The following is a 22,257-nucleotide window of genomic DNA, read 5'->3' as shown; positions in this document are numbered from 1 at the left end:
TCCCATGACCAGGACATTGGTGGTGGTGGAAGGGTCTGCACACAAGCTTCGAGAATTGCAAATTGATGTATTACTGAACACAATTCTGCAGAACAAACTGGTGCCATCTTCTATGTTTGTCTGCTTATACTTCTCAACAGTGAACTTTGAGCTGTCACAGAAAACATATTGCACATCCACAGACATGCCTGAGAGTAAAATGAAGGATTTTTACTGTTTTTCCAATTAATATTTAAAACGTGAGTTCAAAAAAATAGCTTGTAAGGATAAAAGCTAAGTGTGTATCAAGGGATATTGCATGGCTAGTGCTTTGGGTTGTGATAAAAAATAGTAAAGAAAACTCATATAAACTACTGAACATTTTCCAGTAACTTGCTTTTTTCTTTTTTATGTGTTTTTCAAAGAGGACTTTAAAATTGTTGCCTTTTGAAAAAATCTCGTTAGTAAAGTGGTGCAGAAAAGTAAGGTTTTTATGCAGAGATATAAAAATGTTTTCTTTTTTAAAATTGAAATCTACATTTATAAAAGCACTGCCTACGCAGACATTGATGTTGGTAGGAACATTGCAGAATTACCATGTAGATTTTCTCTATTTGTTTTTATTTTCCTTCACAGTCTGTGAGACTACTTTGAGTCTTTGGAGAGCTGGGTCAGGACAGTGAGTTATATAGAAGACTTTCACCTCCTGCAGGTCACCCCTGCAAATGCAAGGCTAGGAAGAAATAGTAAAAGTTAAGACTCCACTGGAATACAAATAAATGTATCCCTGCAACTCTACAAAGAGAAGCATGAGGACAAGTTAGGCAGAGCACTGGTCTGAATGACAGCCTTAGTGATCAGGGAGGTTCTTTGTTTATGTCTGAGGCACTTAGTTCTCTACAGTCTCTGCAATTAAGCAGGCCTGCATCAAATGTGAATCAATCAGCTCTTCTACTAGGAATGACTGAAACATTCTACTCAAACCTCCCATTTCATGTTGTACCACTTAGTAAAACCAAGTGGGGTCTCTGGAACACGTCAAGAGCCAGAGTCAAATCTTTCTTGATGGAACACAGTAATTCAAGGTCTCATTATGAGAATTCAACAAGACCTCAGGTCTTGTATAGGCTTAAAAAAGGAGGAATTTTAATTTACTTTTCCTGCCTTTGGACAGGGTACTACTAGCCTCCAGGGGACAAGTCAGTCTACAAACTTGTGGCATGTTCACAGCCACCAAAGGGGCAGCTCTCCTTTTGCTGCTGCACCCTCTGCCTGCTAGACCATGGAGGGAGTCATTTTAGATCACTGAAATGGTAGAAAACTATCTCAGAAGAAAGGAAAAAAAAAATGCAGACATGTAGAAGATGGGATCCTGCCATTCTAGCGAGCTGAACTGGCTCCAGGGAGACTCTAAGCAGCATCAGAACAGGTGTAGAGAGGGAGCAGGAATACTCCTCTTTATGCCTCTGTGCCATTAAACAGTACATCTGCTTCTGAAACGGAACCCAGGAGAATATTTCCCTGATTCTGGGATCACTGTGCAACAATTGAGGTGTGCTGGGCCTGAAGGAACACACAGGAGAGCAGAGCAAAAATCTAAATGAAACTGTGAGTCTAAAAGATGCTTTTTTAGAGCATGTGTGTGGTGAGTCCTGGTCTCCCGGTACCACCTGTGTGTCTTGTATTTCCTAATCTGCAAATAACTGCCTAGGAGATGAGTATGATACCCAGAAGACTTCTGACAGCTACATGAGTGACAGAAGGCCAAGGCAACCATCTTTCTCAGCTAAAGTAAATCTTCCATTTCACTCTGGCTTTCAACCTCAGCCCCAGATCATGCTCCATTTCTATTTCTCCCCATTCTCCTTCCATCCCAGATGGCTCCTTCTTTTATTCCAGTTCAGCTCTTATCCCCACTACAAGGGAATGCATCAGGCTACACCTATAGAAGCAACCATTATAGGTCCCTTCCAACTCAGAATATTGTCTGATTCTGTGAATCCACACTGTAGCTGGTGTCCTGAGGAGCTGGTATTTTATTCTAGTAATGGCAATGAGGAGTCATGATTGATTCTGCAGAGGTGACAGACATGTATCTGGATAAGGTAAGAGAACAAAGCCTGTGAAGTCAAACTGAATATATTTTTTGAGAATTTATTCCAGCACTTTATAGAAAACTGAGGTAATCCTAACAGAAGCAATACTCAAGTCAGTATTACAGAAAGAATAAGAAAAATCACCAGTGAATTAATATGTGAAAGTACAACCATACACTGTTCATTTTTTAAAGCTCTTCAAATTTGTACAAGTTTCAGGAAGACAGATTGGCTTAGTTTGTTGGCAATTCACAGCTACTTTGAAAGCACAAATGAAACTGTTACTGTACTGTAATGCAGTGTGACATTTGTACGAAAGAGTCAAGACCCTCCCTCTGTCTCTGATTTCATTTGAAGCATGACAACATCAGACTGGCATTACTAATGCACAGGTCCCCAGTGTACACTGGGTCTCACTTTCGCATACTCTGAGCTTTCCATAGCCTTTTCACTACAGATCTGTAGATGTCAAGGACTCCTAGCCTTGAGCATGCACTACTAAGTATGTATGGGCAAAACACATTTATAAAAGACATTTTAAAATTAAATGTGCTTTCTCTTGGACCTTCTACAGTCTGGAAAAGATCTGCAGTTGCATCTCAGGAAAATTATTTCAGCTTCAGACAAAAACATTTGGAATGTCAAGGGACTACTGGAAGTCCTGAGAACAACTTTATGAACATTACTGTTATAACTCAGTAAAATCCATGAATGTTTCCCATAACATTGAATCTAAACATGCATCAGTGTGAACCATGAATGATAATTCCAAGTTGCAATATGTCCTAACATTTCCAGATATAACAGAAACAAATGGCTGCGGTCATTCACAACAGAACATTGCACTATGTCGAACAGAGTGCCTCTTTTTATAAGGAGATTCCAGATGGATTACGAGACAAAAGCAGATATATTTATTTGAATGAATTTATAAGAAATGTTAAAGCTACTATTTAATAAAATAAAAACCTGATTACCACGTAAGAAAATCTTTTTGGAAATGCTTTCTTTTTTCAAAATGTAGAAATTCTCTGCTAACAATCTTATAAAACACATACATGCTGCAAAAATGAGACATACAGAGGAACAAGGAAGAATTACCTCAGCTTTCACCACCACTTCACTTGATTGAAACTGTTCTTGTGTTCCATTAAGCATAATAATATATTTGGAAAATGTAAATAACCTAATTACATTTTTTTGCTTCAAGCTTCCAGGCACCAGTCATATATCGCAGTCGTATAAAAAGAAGATCCCTGCCCATCTGCAGCCAGCTCCAAAAGGGAACTAACTTAGAACCTGTGATTAATGAAGAAGAAAATCAGAATGACATTGTTAGGAAAAAAATGAGCACCGGCAAGACTCACATTTAAGCAGTCACAAACCTCTGCATTCTCAGCATACTCAGCCCCACAACCTAGATCTTAACATTAATAAAAAATATATATTTTGAAAGCAATTGCATTATAGTATTACATTATGCCATAAGTGAGACACTCTAGTTTGCAAGCAGCACAGTAATTCCATGTATATGACAAGATGCGCACTGCTCCCCATGACAAGGCTTTGTTCAAGTAAATAGGAACCTGAATGCCAATAGCTAAGCAAATTACTTATCTAGCAACTTTGGAGAAGAGGACCACCAGCTTGTCTTTCAACAATAATACAAAGGTACCTATCTTGAGGCAAGGCAAGGAACCCACACTACAAAACCAAGCCTTCTACCATCTCTGTTAATATTTGTGCTGGGTGCAATGTACACATGGAACTGCACTGAAAGAAAACATTTTTAGAAAAGTTGGCTCAGGACATTCTCTACTTGCACCTTTCATCATTACTACAATTCATTATAATTTCTCTTGTCCAGGGGTTCTGCACGAAAAGGGCAAAAAAACCAGAGGAACCGCATTTGATGGGGGGGAAGTGAGCTGAAGCAAGCAGTACCTCTTAAGCTGGTTCTGCACTGAAGAAATATGCAAGGAGCTATACTTCCCAGTAACTTAGTGGCAGAGACCTCCCTACAGGTCTGAAAAAATATCACATCTTAAGAAGACATGGTGCTCTAGAGGAAGCCTTAGTAGCCGAGAATTTTGGAAAGCAAGATACAGCGAAATGGAATTTAATCAGTAAGCGATGATGGTCAGACTCCCTGCACAGTGTTTGAAAATTGCACTGATTTATTAACACATTACAGCAAGAAGACATGCCGAAATAGTATTTTGTCCTAGCACTGTAATTCCTTTTGTCTCCAGTGGGACTGCAGAGTTTCTCTGCCATGTTACCCCTTCACCTACGCTTTCTATACCAAGCCATAGCAATAGGCTGGCAAGGACACAAAATTCAGTACGGAAAGAAGGCTGTGTGCTATCAAAACCAGGTAAATAGTGCAATAACCTTGGATCTGTTATTCTGGATTGACATGTCAGGAATCTTGTAAGAACATGAACTATCTCCCCACCTTCTATTTCAGTCCAGTTGACAGCAACTTCTGCTATAGGTATTTTCAAGCGCTGGGCTATATAAAGAAGTTCCACGTCAAATGCCCTGAAGAAGAACAGGAAATACCATTAAATATAATCACACATACTCCCAGATGAAAGACAGTGGAAATGTTAATTAAATGACTGTTCATTTATGCAGTTGATACCAATGCTCTATGGGTCAGATACACATGGATGGGAAATTAATTTTCTTGATTAAACATCTCACAACACAGCCAAAATACAGACAACAATAACAATACTTCACTGTGTCCTGTATTTGAAGGTATAGATCACTCTGTGTTCAGCCCACTTCTTGCTTTTCCTTCTGTCACAATCACAATTTTAACATTTTTGAAGACCATGAAGACCAAGCAGTCAAATGCACAGTGTCACTCCACATCTCTAGTAGTTTCATCAAAGAGGACATCTACCTGCTGTGGCTTTATGCTGATCTGGTGGGTGCTCCTTTTATTTTCTCAGTCAAGGAACTCAAGGCAGCAGCACAGAAGTGAGAAATTATTTATGTTACCATGCACAACCGAATCCAAACAACAGTTTAGTGACCACTTAATGCACAACACAAAACCCCTCTTGAGAGAGACGTGGGGTTTTTTTGGCTCAATTTTTTGCAGGTTGTACGGCAAAATGAATTGAAGCAGTGATCCTGCTGTGTAAGGTGCTCCTTCCTATTCACTTTGTCCAGAATGCACCTTAATCCCCTCAGTTCTCGGCATAGAGAATTGTCTGTGTCTTTCATTCCTGTAAGTGCATTCTCAAGTAGGCCTTCTGGCTCTGAAACACCAGACTTTTGATATGCAACAAGTAGTTTGGCAGCTTTTAATGCTTGCTTAGAAATCAGCATATGAAACTGCCAGTAGCTACTACTGACAGGGTTGAACACAAATCACAATTAAGAAGATTCTGATAATTTGCCTTAAGTTCTCGTTGCTGAATCAAACACAGTTTTCTTTTGAAGTGAAAGAAAATATTTTGCCACTGGAGGAAATGTATGCAATAAAAAAACCCCAAAATTATTAATTCATGCTTAAAGAGTTGCTTGAATTCATGTCTTTGGTAATTCCATTTAACACTAGAGAAAAGATGGAAAGGGACCAAGTGATCAAGAGCAGGCAGAAGACACACTTTAGCAGGTTGCTTGCAAAGTTCAGATGTTATTTCCTTCTACTTTAAGCCACCTTCTCCTTTTAAGAGGTGCATTTCTGTAAAACTATTAATAAATGCAACAACAGCAGCAGTCCACTCTGAAATGTGCACGTAGGTCTGACACACACAGGTAGGTTCCCCCTGAAGTGCAGACCACAGCAGGCTGCCTTGCTGATGGAATCACAGGCACACACGCACAGATCTGGACTCATGCTCTCTGTGTACATGACAGGAGAGCCACTGATTCCACATGGGACAGCATTAAAACAAGCAAAGGCAGCACAGACAGATGTTATCTACAGAGGCTACAGCTATTGTGTATAGGGAATTTAGAGCTGCTTTGCAAATCTGATTTTGATTAGGACACAGGCCTTCTCACTGTCACCAAAAAAGTTAGAAGAATAAATTATTTTTTTACCTCAGTGAACTAAATCTGCTCCAAGCAGCCCTGTCATTTCACTGCTGCCTTTACATGAGGGTTGAATATTATTTTATTAATCACTCCACGGTCTCTTCTACTGAAGAGGTAGCATTTAATTTTTTGCTGACATTTACATTTGTAAGCTAAAAACCCAATGTATTCACCTTTGAATGTTTATGAATCGTGTATTAAGACTAAATCTAATTTTGTAAGACTTACTTAAATGACTAAAAATTTTAAGAGACGCAGAATAATTGTCTGATGAATTAGACTGCATGAGCTGTTCTAAAAGTATTACATAAACTATTAGCCTAGTGAACTAATAGTTATTTGCAGTAATTCCTGTGGACAACTGATTACTGGAATGTCAGCACATACATCACAGAACAACAACATTAAATAGTTCTGTGAACTACAGGGCTCGAAGTAAGAGATTAAAAGCACACGAATTAATCAGGTTGAACACTAATATTGTTACATGTGGTTGCCATTTGGGTAACAGTGAACATATCCTGAAATTAAAAAAACCACAACCTATTCAAAGCTGAAAGGAGAACGACTTCAGTAGAATATCACTGGGCTATCATTTTTCATCCCTTTTCCCCACCACCTTTCAGTATGCCAGAATGGTTAGTCAGGGAATACAGAGTGCAGTGTGCTCAATACACTGACGGCAGTACAGGCACACTGCAGACCACCAGATCCAGATGATACAGGAGAACCATACAGAACTTGGGTGTGTTAAATAGAGCCTACCCTAGAGGAGATCAAAGCCACACCCGTGGATGAACTGTAAGTGCAATTCATGTGCCATTTGTGAGCAGTTAAACTGTGACAGAACCGCTCCCAGAAACAGCAAGATATTATTCACACCATGTACTTAATTCTGCTGCCTCTTGGGAGGGGGACACACAGCTCAGAACACCCAAACTTGGCTCCAGCCTGAAAGAATTCAGATTCCAATCTAAGTATCCAGAGTTAGACAGCCAAAAATCTATGATGTGAACGATTTCCCCATGTATTTCTAATAGTAGCTCCATGACATCCTAATTACCACAAATATATATTGTAAACTAAAGAAAAAATTCTCCATGTGGTTGTGTTTTGGTTAAGTTACAATTTAAGACAATGCTGGCTAAAATTCATCCGAAAACCAAGTTGGTAGGCGTTTAATTGAATTCAGTCTTTTTAAACTGAATCCTTAAGATGCTTGAGCTTTTAAAATATCTATCCTTAAAAATTATTCTGTATTTTAAAATTGCACTAGGACTCTTTCTTCCTCTGGTCCAGTATAGTGTTTCAAAAAACAAAATCAGGCCTTCAGCTATAATGTTCTAACTGGAATTTACGAGTTTTGTACATCCAAGATATGTTTTTCCAAGAAACTCTTAAAGGCAAAGAAAACAGCAAATGGTCAAAGAGGTCCAACCATGAAACAAGATGCCAAGTGGGCTAGACTGCCAGAACTGCCCTAGCTGAACTTGGGCTTCTGAAAGTCCACATGTCAGCCAAGAGCAGGACTTTTTAAAAGACGAAACAGACAGAGTTAAAACAGCAAAAATATTTTTGCGTTGACTAGACACTCATAAACAATTCTACTTGCCATGCACAAAACCAGGAAAAAAACAATTCATTCCACTGCTTGTGTTAGTCTAGAATAGCACAAAAGTGGGGAAAAATCCCTGCAACAATATGAATGCTTATTTTTCTGTAACTTTTGTATAGCAACTCATATTCAGAGATTAGTGACAAACTGGAGAACCATTTTCTTAACCATTTTTTAAACCAGTTTCTTCCACAGTTTAAAATGTGAAACAGCATGCCTTGCTCAGTGCACAAGGCAATTTTTATAGATAAAAGTAATAGCAACAATTTGATCTCTTAATTGATCTGCTGACTTGTACAATGCCATCATAAATTGCCACTTTACAAAAATATGTCCATCAAACCAGGACTAGAACTACATTTTGAATTTCCCCTCCTTTCATCATAAAGGTAGGACTGTAATTGCTATGCCTAGTTCTCCTACGGATAGACATTTTCTGGCTGGAAGAAAATTTATCTTTTTTTTTTGTTGTCAGAAGAAATCAATGATCAAATTTAGGATAGGAAAACTCAGCCAGCGGGACCATTTAATTTTCCAGTATTTCTCCTGTGCATCAAAATTTAACAAGAACAGTTACATTTTTTAGGTCAAGACTGTAGATGCAGAACTAGATCTTCTTTTATAGCCTGAAGTGACTAATTCCAACTGTCTCTGTTATGTTTTTATAATATCTCTTTTAATTTTCTTTTAAGTCTTAAATTAAAAAATCTGCTCCATCCGTTTCTGAAAAACAGATTAGCTGTGTAATCAAATTCAGAATCTAAAACACAAAGCATATGCTTTCTGTTCAAAAGGTTGCTTTCATTTCAAACTAATGTCAAAACTTTGCTATTTAGAAAGTAAATTTCAAGAATGTTTCGTTTATATTCATATATACACAGCTAAAGGATAGTTAAACAAAAAAGACAATGAGAACACTCACCAAAAAAAGCCAGTTTAGGATGTAACTATCGAATATATAAACAGTTTGTAGTATCTATTAATTTTCAAATGCCTTCTAAAATTTAGGGTTAGATTAAAAAAATATTCTAGGAAATATTTGGTCTCTCTTTAAGAAGTGTTACGTGATCCTTATTGCCATAATAATAAAACTGTATTTTTCCTTGTATGGTTCAGTTTCAAGATTTCTTAAATGTAAGGATCTATAAATCAAATTCAGTGCAGCAAGAAGAAAAATCTGGTCAGTTTTCTAGTATTTTTAATGTTAAAGAGGCGATGTTCACATCAATGTCCACTGGAATGGAAAAAGCATGGTGAAAGCATTAAGAACTGAGGGTCTAAGCAGGTGGGAATTATTAGATAGCTGATTTTATAGTACTTCTGTATTAACTTCATGAGTAAACATGTTATGCGTCAATTTTAGTCTAAGTATTTTTAATAAGCATTCACCTAGCACTGTAGTACTCCCACAAATCCAAGCCTGACTAAGCTTGAGCAGACAGGACAGACAACTTGGTTTGTGCAGAAATTCCCTTCAGCAGCTCACAACATGTTCCAGTGCACCAGCTGGGGAGCCTTCAGCAGGCTCAAGGACCAGGGTGCTAAACTCAGATGGCTTTTATCCTATTAAATCCAGCACCCTCCTATGTTATTCCCTGAACATCTGAGCACTGACCACACAGAACTGAACACTCCTTCAAGTACCTAACAGACCTGCACCCCACTTGTGGGATTTTAAGATTCAATGAGAATCAAATGTCCATTTCCTTGGATGTCAAGTAGCCTCAGTGCAGTGACGTAGAAGCAAAAATAAATCCAGATTTCAGAGCCTGTTATCCAGTACCAAGAGAGTGTTTCCTCTGCTACCCCTTGCTGATGGTTTCAGCATGAACAAGTTGCTTTGTGATCCAGCTGGGGCCACATTGTTCCAGGTCAGCAGAAGTACAATTCCAACTACTATTTCTTATTCTTCTGTCTCCATACTCATGATATGTACAGAACCTCTATGGCACAATGTCTAACCAGTTTGTATTTTCCATTTTACACGTTATGCAATGGAAAGATATCAGATTTGCTTAAAAAGAAGTTTCCAGCATTGAGCTATTTCAGATTCTTACACACTTACATACAAAGAAATCTAATGCTATGGGATGAATGTTTGATGTCACTATATAATTTCCAATTACAATTATCCCAACTGTTTGCGCAATGCTGACATTTCACTTAGGACTATCATTTCCCTGAATATATGCACTCTCCCCACATACTTATATCTCCCCATCTCCCAGTTTATTTTCAGATCTTTTGAATATTAACTGGGAAAGGGACAATACTTGATTTGTGCACTGACATGCTATCTTCCACTTACAGATGCTAAATGACTAGCTGTGGAGCAGAAAAGTAACTTTTGAGACCTTACTATAGGGTTTTTTCTTCAGCTGTGGCAATAATCTGAGTTTCTCTCCCCTAAGAGGGTTTAATTTTCCACAAACCTTGACAAAGCTTTTGATCTTGAAATCTCTACTGTTCTGTCAGATTAGGTTTAAATTAGCCAATAAATATAAAAAAGAAGGTGGGTAAACACAGAGACTGTTGATCGAGAGATGAGCATGAAACCAGAAAATACATTGCCAGTTTGTACAGAAATAAACCAAATTTTAAAAGACCCAAAAAATCTATAGCTGTTTTAGGCAATTTCTGACTTATAATTATCTGAAGAGGCTCTTTCTTGGAAGAACTTGAGTTGTTCTTTTCTTGACACACAAAACAAGCATTCTTCATCACTAACTAGCACATTTCAGATAAATAATAAAACATACAAGGGATTAGTTTATGGATTACTGTAGATAAAAGAGTAAGAACAGAAGGCTCATCTTCTAGAGGCACATAAAAGGCTCAATGAACTAAGACATGAAGATCTGGTATGTTCCACACCAATGCTATAATTACTATAAAATGTTAGCAATATCCCTTTTTCATTGCTTCTATTCCTGGATAATGAGGTACAGCACAATTGTTTTTACTCTTTCATTCTTTTGGTTCTAGATAACTGAAGTGCAGAAGAAAGTTTGTTTCTATCTAGAAAACACTTCATATAACCAATAAATCCAATTACAAAAAAATCCTTCATTTTAAAAAAGAATAAAATTTAAGATTGAATTTTTAAGCTGAAACTGATTATCCTCATTTACTTCTTTCAGTTTTCTCCTTGAAGTGCTTAATTTACAAAATGAAGTTAAATAAGGCAATTTTGAGACGTGCACTTCTGGGCCTCGCACATGAGTTTAACCACTTATTATTAGTGCTTAGAAAATGCTGTATGTGAAATTTACAGAGCTTTATAGCTCAAGACTGGGTTTGGAGGTAGCAGCACAAATCCTACTTCTGGCTCAGCCATAGTCTCATTTAGGGCAATAAGCATCCCACTCAGGTGGCAAAGTGATTTTCTGACTGTTGACTGCCCAGTTCAATGCAACCATAGCTCTCTGTTCCACACAAGATTCGTGTGCCCAAACATGACCTTTGCAACTGCAAAAGTCTGGAGGGGCACTACAGCTGTCAGAGCTCAGCCTAAAACTATACACATTGGAATTGACTAGGAATGTAGGATTGTACACAATCCTGTTTGAGTTTGGGAATGTTGTTCAGCAGCTCTGTTCCCTGTCAAGCAAACAGAAACCCATGAGAGATTTTCTTGAATGAAGACAATAGTTTGAAGAAGTTTGATTACACCTAAATAAACTATCCTTTTTAGCAAGAATTGTGGGATTGAAAATCTACAGAAATTATGGTATTTGTGTGAAAACAGTGCTTCAGTCCCATAATAACAGCCAAGGCTGTATCACTCACATTTGGGAACTGTTGTAGTTAAATTATAACTAAAGAAGCTCTAAAGTAATTTAAAAAACAATAATATTCAATTTTCTGAAATTAAAGATATTTGTCAATGTTCCTCACATAAAACACTTTAGCAAGAAAGTAAGTAAAGAATAAGCATTTGTTTTCACTTTAGAGTCCTCAGCAATTACAAACACCTTATCAGATATTGATTTTACATAAAATACTTCGGTTAAGCATTACTGAATTGTAATGTATAAAAAATAACACTGATAGGAGTTTTGAATATGATTAATAACTCTTAACTTTCCTACTCATAATAACAGCTGCTCTCTATTTCTTACTCTGCTTGCATGGCTTATATCTGTAAAAGGAAAGAGGACTCAGAAATTAGGAGTGAATTACAGCACCATGAAAAACTGTTTGTTCGAAATTTCTTCTGGAGGTGAAGAAAGAAGAGCTATTGGGATTTTCAGTTGTTTGAGGCCTTTTTCCTCTTTTTTTCCCTCTCCTCTTTCCTAATCAATTACCATTTCCTATGACAAGGCAAAACCAAAGTATCCTACCTAGGGTTACATACATCTTTTGAGAAAAGAGAATAAAGTTAAATAAAGAATAAAATTAAATACCCAACTACTTTCCTACAATGTATCTTAAGAAGAACATAGAATTTCTAGCAATTACCAGGATACTTTAACATAACAAGAAATCAAAGCAGCCATGCAGGCAATGCTGCAATTGGCTAAACTGAGCAGCTGAGATGCATACACAGACATCACATGCTTCATTGTAGCTGCAACACTAAAATTACTTTTTCAAACCCATGTTCAATTATAAAAAAACACCACCAACAAAAAAGGAACAATTTACCAGCGTTCTATGTGAAGATTTGAGAAAGTCTGCAAGGCAGCTTGTCTGGTAAGAAGTTTAAATCCACACTGTGTGTCCCGGATTTCTTTGACACAGAGAAACCACACCAGGAAGTGGAACCCATACATGAGGAGAGTTCGAAAGTAAGAGCGCTGTGGACAAAAGGCAAGAAATCAGGTGGTTTTATTTGAGTGATAAGTGAAGTGCTTGAAGAGACCTGTCTTACAGGACAGTAATCCTGTTTTGTGATACCTTTCAAAGTTTGTAAACAGGTTATATCTTGCACTGGAATGAAAACAGAACTTAAAAATTGTTACAGTACAAACAAAATATTGGCTGAAAGAGAAATATTTTGATCCAGGGAAAGACTTGCCAATCATGTGTATAGTCTAGGATAGGAGAAATCCAAGTTCCTTTTTCTCCTCTCCCCAGTTCAGAGCAGTTTTTCACTCTGGATTATGCCTTGCTAGGTAAAGCAGGAACCTGCACCTGAATTTCAAATAATTAGTGGAACAGCCATAGTGTCATCTGCATGATTCTTTGGAAGTATATAATGGACTACGCGAAAACCAGGTCTAAAGTAAAGGCTGCTGTGCAAGATATTTTATTTTATACTTCCAGCAATGTTACAGTCATCTCTTTTGTTCTTTTGCTTTCACAGATATATTTTATATTCCTGATAAATGTACCCAGCCTACTCATTGGTTACACCTGTGTTCCTGACACAATAATCATACAGATAAGTTTGGCCATGAACTCCAGAGGGTGGAGTCTGGATTTGCAGAGGTCCCTCTTAGGCTTTCATTCAAGACAGTTCCTCAACAACTAGAACTGTGATCTAAAAATTGCTTCTGAACTCATTGCTGTTCTCAAGCTAACTTTAAGTGATTGTATCTATGACTGCAAGCCATATATCGTGTAAAATTGTTAGCAGCCAATGACTCAAGTGTTAAGTGTCTCTGGGTGATAAGAGATGCCTTTAAAGCCAACAATTTAGAATCTCACTTGAAAAAAAAGAGATGATGTCTGGCTTATTATGTAATAGCCTTTGGCTTAAGGAAAACCAAATTCATAGTTTGTGTCTTTTGAAAAGTCCTCCTGCCCCTGGTTAATGGTAGATCTGGTGTGGCTTCTTTTGCTCTTCTGGCTCTGTGACCAAGAACACCAGGTTCCCACCAGGGCCAGAAGGGAAGTGCTAGGAGGCTGCATGATTGTCAGACAGTGAAACTGTGCACTTACTTCACAAAAAGGAGGTCTTGGGTTATACTTACCATCCTAAGATTATTTATGCAAGTCATAGTATTATAGATTCATTAAAGGACATTAACAATACTGGAGGCAGACCAGAATTCTTCATGTATTGAGACTGAGCATAAGGGTGAAATTCTGGTTTTAATAAATTCAATACAGCTGCTTATCACAGCTTCATTCTACTGTTTCAGATGCCAGTGAAATCCCAACATCTAAAAGATTGCTCTGCAACTTTTTTATACCTATTGCACTATACAGTAGGTATAAAAGAGTATAGTCTTGTCCCACTATAGTAAAGGTAGTCTTTCTATTCCAGTCTAGGAACAACTGGTTGATGAAATGAAATGGACTATACATTTCAAGCAAATCAGTACTACCTAACCAGTTTGTGATTCCTCTTAAAAATTCAGAAATATGTGGAGAAGCAGGAAGCAAAGGATAGACATGTCCTAAAAATTATACTTTTGTATTAAAAGATGAAAGTCCTGTTCCAATTCTTCTCCCTAATGTTGCAAGACCTTCAAGAAATATGAATGCACTGAGAAAAGTCTGTCCTCATCCAGTACTTGACCATGCAATGAAACACTTTTTCTGGGCTCCACTTTATCAGCTACATAATCTCCCTGTAGTAGTTCCTAGTATCTGATAATGATGAAGGTTTTTTCTTGTTCAGTTCTTTTTTTGGTTTTGGTTTCTTTTTCTTTTTGAGGATGAGGATGCTTTGAGGATGCATTGAGGATGCAAATATACACACAGCAGTATTTGCAAGAACTCAGGAAGAGTGAACCACTCCAATACTATCTGATAAACCAGAAGAAAAAAGTACAGATCTACAAGAGGCTGAACATTACCAGTGTAACTTCTTTTGAACTTCTGTAACTATTTTAGTAGTTGTATATATATTTTAGAATAATTTCAAGTACTAAACATCAGTATAAACAAAGCTTACTCTTGAGAACGTTCACCATGAAGAGCATGTCCAATGACGCTAAAAAATGAGCCCAGCAATGTGTCTGTTGCAATACAAGTTCCATGCCTGTGCTTTGTCAATTACTATGTGCCAAGACATCAGAAAATCAGTTGCAGGGTAAAGCCATGTGCCTCTGCATCACTGTTTATTACACAAGAGTCACACATAGAACAGTACCGTCTGTGTGTTCAACACTCAAAAATTTTACTATGAGTAATACAGAGGACTTAAAACCACTTTCCCATGAATAGAGGTACTCTTCAAACAGCTGGCTGCTAATTATCTCTAACTCATTTTAAACAGGTTTCAAGATCTGCAGGCCAAGTTCTTGCACTGGAAGGAAATCAATAAAAATGAACTCATCAGCTGCCTTCCCTTTGAGCCCCAGTACTGGTTACCAATTCTGTCAGGGTTTAGAAGCTCTGCTTGTGAAATATTCTTAACTATAAAAATTAAATCCATAAATTGGAATGTTAACTAAAATGAATTCAAAGTGCTTAAAATCTAGAACACATCCTTTGTATGTGATGGAGGACATCCTGCATGTATGACATGCTTTTCCTTATTTTTAGCTTCCATTCTTTAAAAAATATTGAATATCTACTTGCAAAACCTGTAGAGCAGAAACAAATAATGGAAACATTTGGTTATTAGTACACAGCAGGAAATGGAAACAAACCTTTGCTATTGAGTCCTTCTCCAGATGAGCTCTAGAACCACAGGAAATAGCCATCCCTTCCTGTACAGGAATATAAATTAAAGAGTTACTTCTTAAATGAATATTATTTGAATTGGTGGACTCTTGTGTTGAGAACCATAAAATAAAAAAAGCAAACTTCAAAGCAGTGCACTTTTCTGCTTCCTGTAGGTGCACTTCTTCTACTGCTCGGTTTTGACCCTAAATCAGTCTTCTACAATTAAGAGACAATCTAAAGTTTATTACAATTTGCATAAGGTGCATGCAAATTGCCTCAATTTATTCAGGTCTTGTTTAGCTTTAAATTGTTTACTTCATGCATATGGCAAATGTTAGCAGCACAGATAAGTATGCAGCATTCCTAGGAACTAAGTGTTACAATGTACATTTTCCTTAAATATTGCATGATGGAAGCAATTACAGAATAAAGCACTTGTTGCACTGATGTATCTTCAAACGAATAAACTGCCATGATATCAACGAAAAATATACTCTCAAATTAAATCAACATGATAAAAAAAAGGTTTAACACTATTCTCACACTACTTCCCACATGAAATCTCTCAAATCTACTCTATTTGAGGCCAGTGCTGGAGAACTAGCAGCTGCTGCAGCCCTGGTAGGGAAGAGTGTCAGGGTCACACATGCTGCCCGCTGGGTCCTGCACTTGCAGCTCTTGCACCCACAGGCTGTGACCCCTTCCACAGGTACATCCCCTGCAGCTCTGTAAGGCTGCACATCTCTTCTGGCATTCTAGGAAACCAGCTACAAGTACCTCACCCATCTGCATTTAAGCAGAAAATAAACCTCAGTTCTTTCAAGTCAAGCTCCCAAAAGAGAATGACTGTGCAGGGAGGTGTTCTTGTTCCACAGGTTCTTGAATTTTGGTTTACAATAAAAGTTCTTCCAAATACTGTCATTAAACTAAGGACCCTGAGAAAAGAAAACCTATATAAAAGAGGGTGGAATTAAGATGCACCCTTAAAGGTATACAGGATGACATCAGATAAAAAAAAACAAACACAGTTCACAAAGAAGACTAAGTAGGCATCACATGGTATTTATACAGAATGTAACAACTTCAAACAATTTGCAGGAAGGATAAACAGCAAATAGAACATTCTGTACTGCCTTGGAGTAGGCACAATGGATGCAAAGGAGGTAAGAACTCAGTGAAAGCTCCTTCTGACAGCCCATTCTTGAGGCTTCTAACCTTATACTTAGGTCTTCAGACTTACACCTAGATCTTCCACTGGATCTCAAAACATTGGAAGACAACTACAGAAGTCTATCTTGTGTATTAAAGTATGCATGTATTGCAGTAAAAGCATGACAATTTGTACTCACAGGCCATGGCCGGAGATTCTTTAGACCTTCTTCTACTTTTTCAATATCTGCAAATTTTGTAGCTCCATCTGCATCAGCCATAAGAATCGTTTTGCCCCGAGAACTAAAGACACCCTGCAATGAAAATAGTCAATACAAAAATCAACACCTTTGTAATCAATTATTTGTCATAAGCTAGGTGCAAGACACTCCAAAAACCTATGTAGTAACAAGACAGTGATATCTCACAGATTCCACACAGCGAGTCTTAATATTCTGCTACTAACAGTAATGTACCTATTTATAAGGTAATAACATCTAGAGACTTCACACTCTGAGTGTCCACAGTGACAGACAATGCACGAACATGAAAGGCTAACAATCCTTCTCAGGAAAACCTAAATCTAAAAGGCAACAAGTTGCTACAGTCAGCTCTAGAGGGGAGCACCAAGAAGCAGTGATTAGCAGTTGCCACTGCAGGGGATGGCTTTTCTTTGTCATGTGCGATGTGGAAAGGAGGATGCAGTGTGAGTTTTTTTAACACTGTTTTATGAAAATTCAAGTGCTATTTCTCAAAACTAATTTAAGACTGAGTCTCAAGTCATAGTATCACTGCAAAACACTTGTGATGCACAGGTTTCACAGCTTAATTTGCTACATTCTTGGTGAGAAATATTTCATAATTTTTGAAGGGCTCCAAACAGGAAAACAATTAGCAGCGCGTGTGACAGAAGTACTGTTGCAACCAAGCATGTGTGCATCTAGAAAAGCCTGTCAAGGAAGTAGCTGTACACATATGCTCTCTACATCATGCATTGTAAAAGTATATCACACAGAAAATTGTTCTCCTTCTCTTGGAATAACTTCAAATTTGTATCTCTTACAACAGTTCCATATGTTCCAATATTATGTTCTCTCCATTTCTGATAGTTATTAATTTTTCATAAAAAATAAACTGACATACTAAAGATAGAGCTGAAAATACAGATAAAGATACATCACTGACAATCCATAGATGATACCACCCTTTTTCAGAAAAGCAAGGTGGCATGCATCATAGGAATACAATGTTCCTTCTAAATGTGCAACAGCTATTTAATATTTAGAACATGTTCTTTTTATGATAATATCTATGAGAAAGCATGAATTGTGCTGTTTTGATTATCGAGCGTGGGTGATAGTAGTGGGCTTCAGTAAACATAAACTGTGCTGGATGAGTTCTTGTTTATCAGCCAAGTTAAAAACCACAGCCATGACCTGAAGAGTGAAGTTTGCCAATTTGATTCTATTTTGTCTACAAAAGCTTAACTTTAATCTGTAACAGTTTTGGGTTTTTTTTTTTTTTTTTTGGTTGGCTTTTATAAATGCAAGCTTGTTTCTAAGTAGAACTAACACAAATATGAGATTCAAGCAGTTTTTTCCTCCTTGAATTCTCATATTTAAAAAAAGTCTTTGTTACTGATCTTTCTGGAAAGACAACACTGCTACCACGATCTAAAATAAACTTACTGTGAAAAATATTTTTGCTTTAATTTATAGAATCTGTACTCAGTTTTCTCTTAATCATTTTGTTAATGCATTGAATTCAAAATGTCAATCAGCACAGCTCTATCTTCTGCATATTTGGGCACAGGTAGTTCAAACAGAGAAGGAGATGAAAGTATTAATTACCGTCCTGACTGCTCCCCCTTTCCCTCGATTTTTTTCCAAAGATATCACTCGCACTTTGTCACTTCCATATTTCTTGCAGTACTCCTTTGCAACCTGACAGATACACAAAAAGCCAGCATAAAACAAAACCAGGAACCAAGGGAGAAGTGTACATTTGCTCACCCTTCAAAAGAAAATAAATTAATAGCACAGAGCTATAACCACTTCAGTCGGCACAAATACATTGCCAGTGTTCGCTGGAGTCTGTTTGGGAAAATAAAAAACAGTCCACAGTCAAAACAAAAAGACTGAAGAAATGAAGTAATGTTCAATAAGAACAGAATATTTCCCTAAGCAATCTCAACCCCCATCCTCCCACCTCTAAAAAACTCAATCCTAATTCAATTTATATCATACTATTACAGATCTTTTCCATTAACACCAATAGTTCATAGAAGAAATACAATTTTCTATGACAGCCACCTATTTCTCACTTGTCTTGCTGCTATTTCAGGTTTTGAAGAAAAATCCGTATTGATCTAAAACCCCATTCACACTGCAAGGATCTGAACATTTTGGTACATGTTGTGGGGAAGAGAAAGCTTGAGTTTTCTTCTAATTTTTTCTAAAGGTTGTCCTGAGTCCTTTTAAGTCCAGAGGCCTGCAGCCATTGTATGCTCAGTTGAAAGAGATGGTAGAAAGAATGCACAGCAGTCAAAAATATATACCAGCAACCTTAAAGCAATATGCATTTTAGTGTCTACCTCAAACATCTTCCAAGCAGTAGAAAAAACCCCCACAAGCTGGCTAGCCTTCCTTGTCAGTGACATACATCAAAAGCAGAAGAAAACAGAACCATTTTGAAAATACTACTACTGGCACATGGATTTTTAAATGAACAATCTCACAAAGGGTGTGGCAAAGAACTGTGTCACCTGTTCTGTCAATCACAGTATGAATGAGATATTTTAAAAGACTTTTTAGCTTCCTCAAATTCGTATTCACATCATCACTATGCACATGTAGAGTACTTCAAGCAAAATTTCTTGAAGTTAGGATTAGAATTCTTAGAACCTCAGCTGCAGGAAAATGGCTGTCACAGTTGCCAATCAAGAAAACTAGAATTTGCAAAACAATAATATGTGTATTCATGTGCAGATGCACCATCCACGATGCAACAACAGAGGTAATTCAGAAATGTGAACTTCAACTGTCAACTGCTTCAAGTACCAAAATATAAATATAAACCACTGGTATATTCCACAAATATACAAAAATCCAAACAAAATTCATGCCTCTGATTGCTTGGGAAGACATTACTTTTTCTTACCTTTGCAGTTTGATCTTTACTACCATCATTAACTACTATCACTTCATAAGTGAATGAAGGATCTTGTTTCTTGAAAATAAAAGCAAAAATAATGAATTTTGTTTCAATTTCATCAGTTTCATGCAATTTCTTAAGTAGGCAGTAGGTCTTTCAAATGTCATTATTCTTTTCTCCCTAGCAGTCATTCACAGGTGCCAACAGATACTAATATGATGCAGTAAATTTGTTAAGATGGCATAATTACAGAATTTTGCCATATTTGATGCAGGTACCATTACACTGGCTCATCATGCTACCATCTAGGACTGAAAAATCAATTTAGCTGTAGAAGATGGAAGCTTAGAAAAACATCACTTTTAAGAAAACCCAAACAAAACAAAATCCACAAACTTTTCACAATGAGCTTCTTACCCAGAGAACAAATCCTAATGAAGAACAGATGCTTATGAAACTTGCTGGAACAAACCAGGACTTAGCTTAGCAAGTTAAATGCATGGTTAATCCTTAGCTCTGTCTTGGGGAAATTTTGTGCATATCAAGATCGTTTCATCCTACAGTAGCATGTCAAATTTTTACTTAATTTAAAAATCCTTTCTGGCACTCAATCCAAAAATAACTGATAAGAGACAGAAGCATTATTTCTAAGGGGCCAGGTACTACTGTTTTAATGTACACTAACATAACAAAGTGACTAGATCACTGACTTGTTAAGCATAATACACAGAAAAATGAATTTTGAATGCAAAAAGAAAATACCTGTCTATTTTCTAGATAATCCAAAGCTTCATCCATCATAAGTGGTACTAGAGAAAAGGTGGAGGAAGTCATGTTAGTAGCATATAAAACCAAAAGCACCTGCACAAACAAGCTGAAAACAGCCACAAAGCAAGGCTGAGCAAATCAACTCTTTCATACAACACTACCTTCAGTAACCAAGCTTAGCAGCTGCAACTCTAAGTGCTGCCCTTTCTGAATGCAGAAAGAACACTGAAGATAAAAAGACAGGATAAAAACTTTTATTCTGAGGAACTAACTTTTCACTTTGAAGTATATAATTCTTTACACAACTTTAAAGGGAAAAAAATCATTCTTTATGACTGACCCTGCAAAGCAGCACTGACTTTATCTATTTAAGCAAGCTGTCAGCTTGTGTACTCCCATATCAGCTTTAGAGGTTGATTATTTCTATCACATCTAAATGCCTTCACTCAGTATCAGGTACTCCTATCTATGGCCTTGTCAAACACAAACTCATGAGATCATCCCTTTTCCTGCTTGTCTGAAGCTGCTGTTGTTGTTCTAAAGAGTGGGAAGCTCTCAAATCAATTTAAAAAGTATTTTACTACTTCTTGCCTTGCAGCATTTGCAGGGGCAATAAACAGCCATTCTTCTGGGGTTCATTAAAAGAGGATTCTTACAAGTGCCCCATGCTATTTTTAGCAGTAGAAATCAAGTTACACTATGCCTTAATTTTGAAATCCAAAGTACTTGGACCGTTTTCTGGAAACTGTGTCCAAAATCTGATACATAATCTGGCCTGCCAGAATCTGCTAATAACCCAATTGACCTCTGCATTATTACAGTAACAACAGACAGATTTTCTTCTTTTCCTCAAAACTAGAAAAATCTTACACCGGTTTTCCTCATTGTATGAAGGCACAACAACAGAGAGTTCTCTTGTAGCAGGATCACGTAAATTTGGTGCAGATCCTTTCCTGCACTCAGCATCTTCGTGTGGCATTGTTTTGGCAGTTACATGAGCGATTATACAAATCTGTGATGAAGAAGAAATGAAAAAAGTTGTCAGGCATTCTGTTAGAAGCTTACCTATCTGTTAAATGTGCTACCAGGGGCAACCAAGTATATTTCAGTAACGACGTGGGTCACTGATATGGAATTTCACACAGGACCAAAACCCTCTCACGCCATTTGGTTAATTCCCGCTCCGACCACTGTCAGCATCATTGGCTTGCTGCTGTTTTTAACTGCAAAGCATGCAGGTGCCTCCAAAGTCGTGGTCCAAGTTCTTTACCCAAGCAACCTTGAGCACATAAGCAGGCGCCACCCCTGATCCCCCACCAAGGCACTGAAATCAATGGCAAGGCTCACGACCGGCCAGCCATATGTGCTTGCAAAACTAAGGCTCTGATTGCTTTATGCATGGCTGAAAAAAAAAAGCAGTAGAACTTGGGTTCTGGAGCACTTTTACTTGGTGACATCACACAGAGAATCACTTAGGTTGAAGAAGACCTCTGAGATCACCGATGCTCCAGCACCACGGTATCAATTAGACCACTGCACTGAGTGCCACGTCTCCTCTTTCCTTAAACACCTCCAGGGACGGTGCCTCCGCCACCTCCCTGGGCAGGATGCATACGTGGCACTGCGGACAGGCAGCAGAATTTAGCTTTCCAGGGGGTCGACCTTCTTAATCTCGCAGGGCACTTCGGATACGCAGAAACACATCCACTTCCCAAATGGTTAACGCGAAAGCGTTACCAGGACATTTCCCAACACGTACTCAAAGGCTGAAATGCTCCGTCTTGGTGCCCTTTGCCAGGCACGGCACCCCACGCCTTGCCGAAACACCTTGCCCGTACAACCCCCCGCACAAGCGCAGCCCTGCCGGCTTCTGCC

General features: G+C 37.8%; 1 protein-coding gene across 1 annotated transcript; it reads right to left on the bottom strand.

The window, feature by feature from the left end:
- Positions 1-2,107: 2,107 nt before the first annotated feature.
- Positions 2,108-21,405, bottom strand: ALG5 (ALG5 dolichyl-phosphate beta-glucosyltransferase). The gene is made up of 9 exons (XM_005420805.2): positions 21,253-21,405; positions 20,377-20,423; positions 19,621-19,689; positions 18,312-18,404; positions 16,662-16,775; positions 15,297-15,356; positions 12,397-12,548; positions 4,534-4,619; positions 2,108-3,374 (listed from the first exon to the last, which is right to left on the bottom strand). The coding sequence occupies exons 1-9, from the start codon at positions 21,359-21,361 to the stop codon at positions 3,262-3,264; spliced, it is 843 nt and encodes a 280-aa protein (XP_005420862.1). The 5' UTR covers positions 21,362-21,405; the 3' UTR covers positions 2,108-3,261.
- Between the last annotated feature and the right edge of the window lie 852 nt (positions 21,406-22,257).

Source organism: Geospiza fortis, unplaced genomic scaffold (assembly GCF_000277835.1).
Source record: "Geospiza fortis unplaced genomic scaffold, GeoFor_1.0 scaffold194, whole genome shotgun sequence".
Taxonomy (NCBI): Eukaryota; Metazoa; Chordata; class Aves; order Passeriformes; family Thraupidae; genus Geospiza; species Geospiza fortis.
The sequence above is the reverse complement of the archived record's forward strand: the minus strand, read 5'-3'. Positions and strand labels throughout refer to the sequence as shown.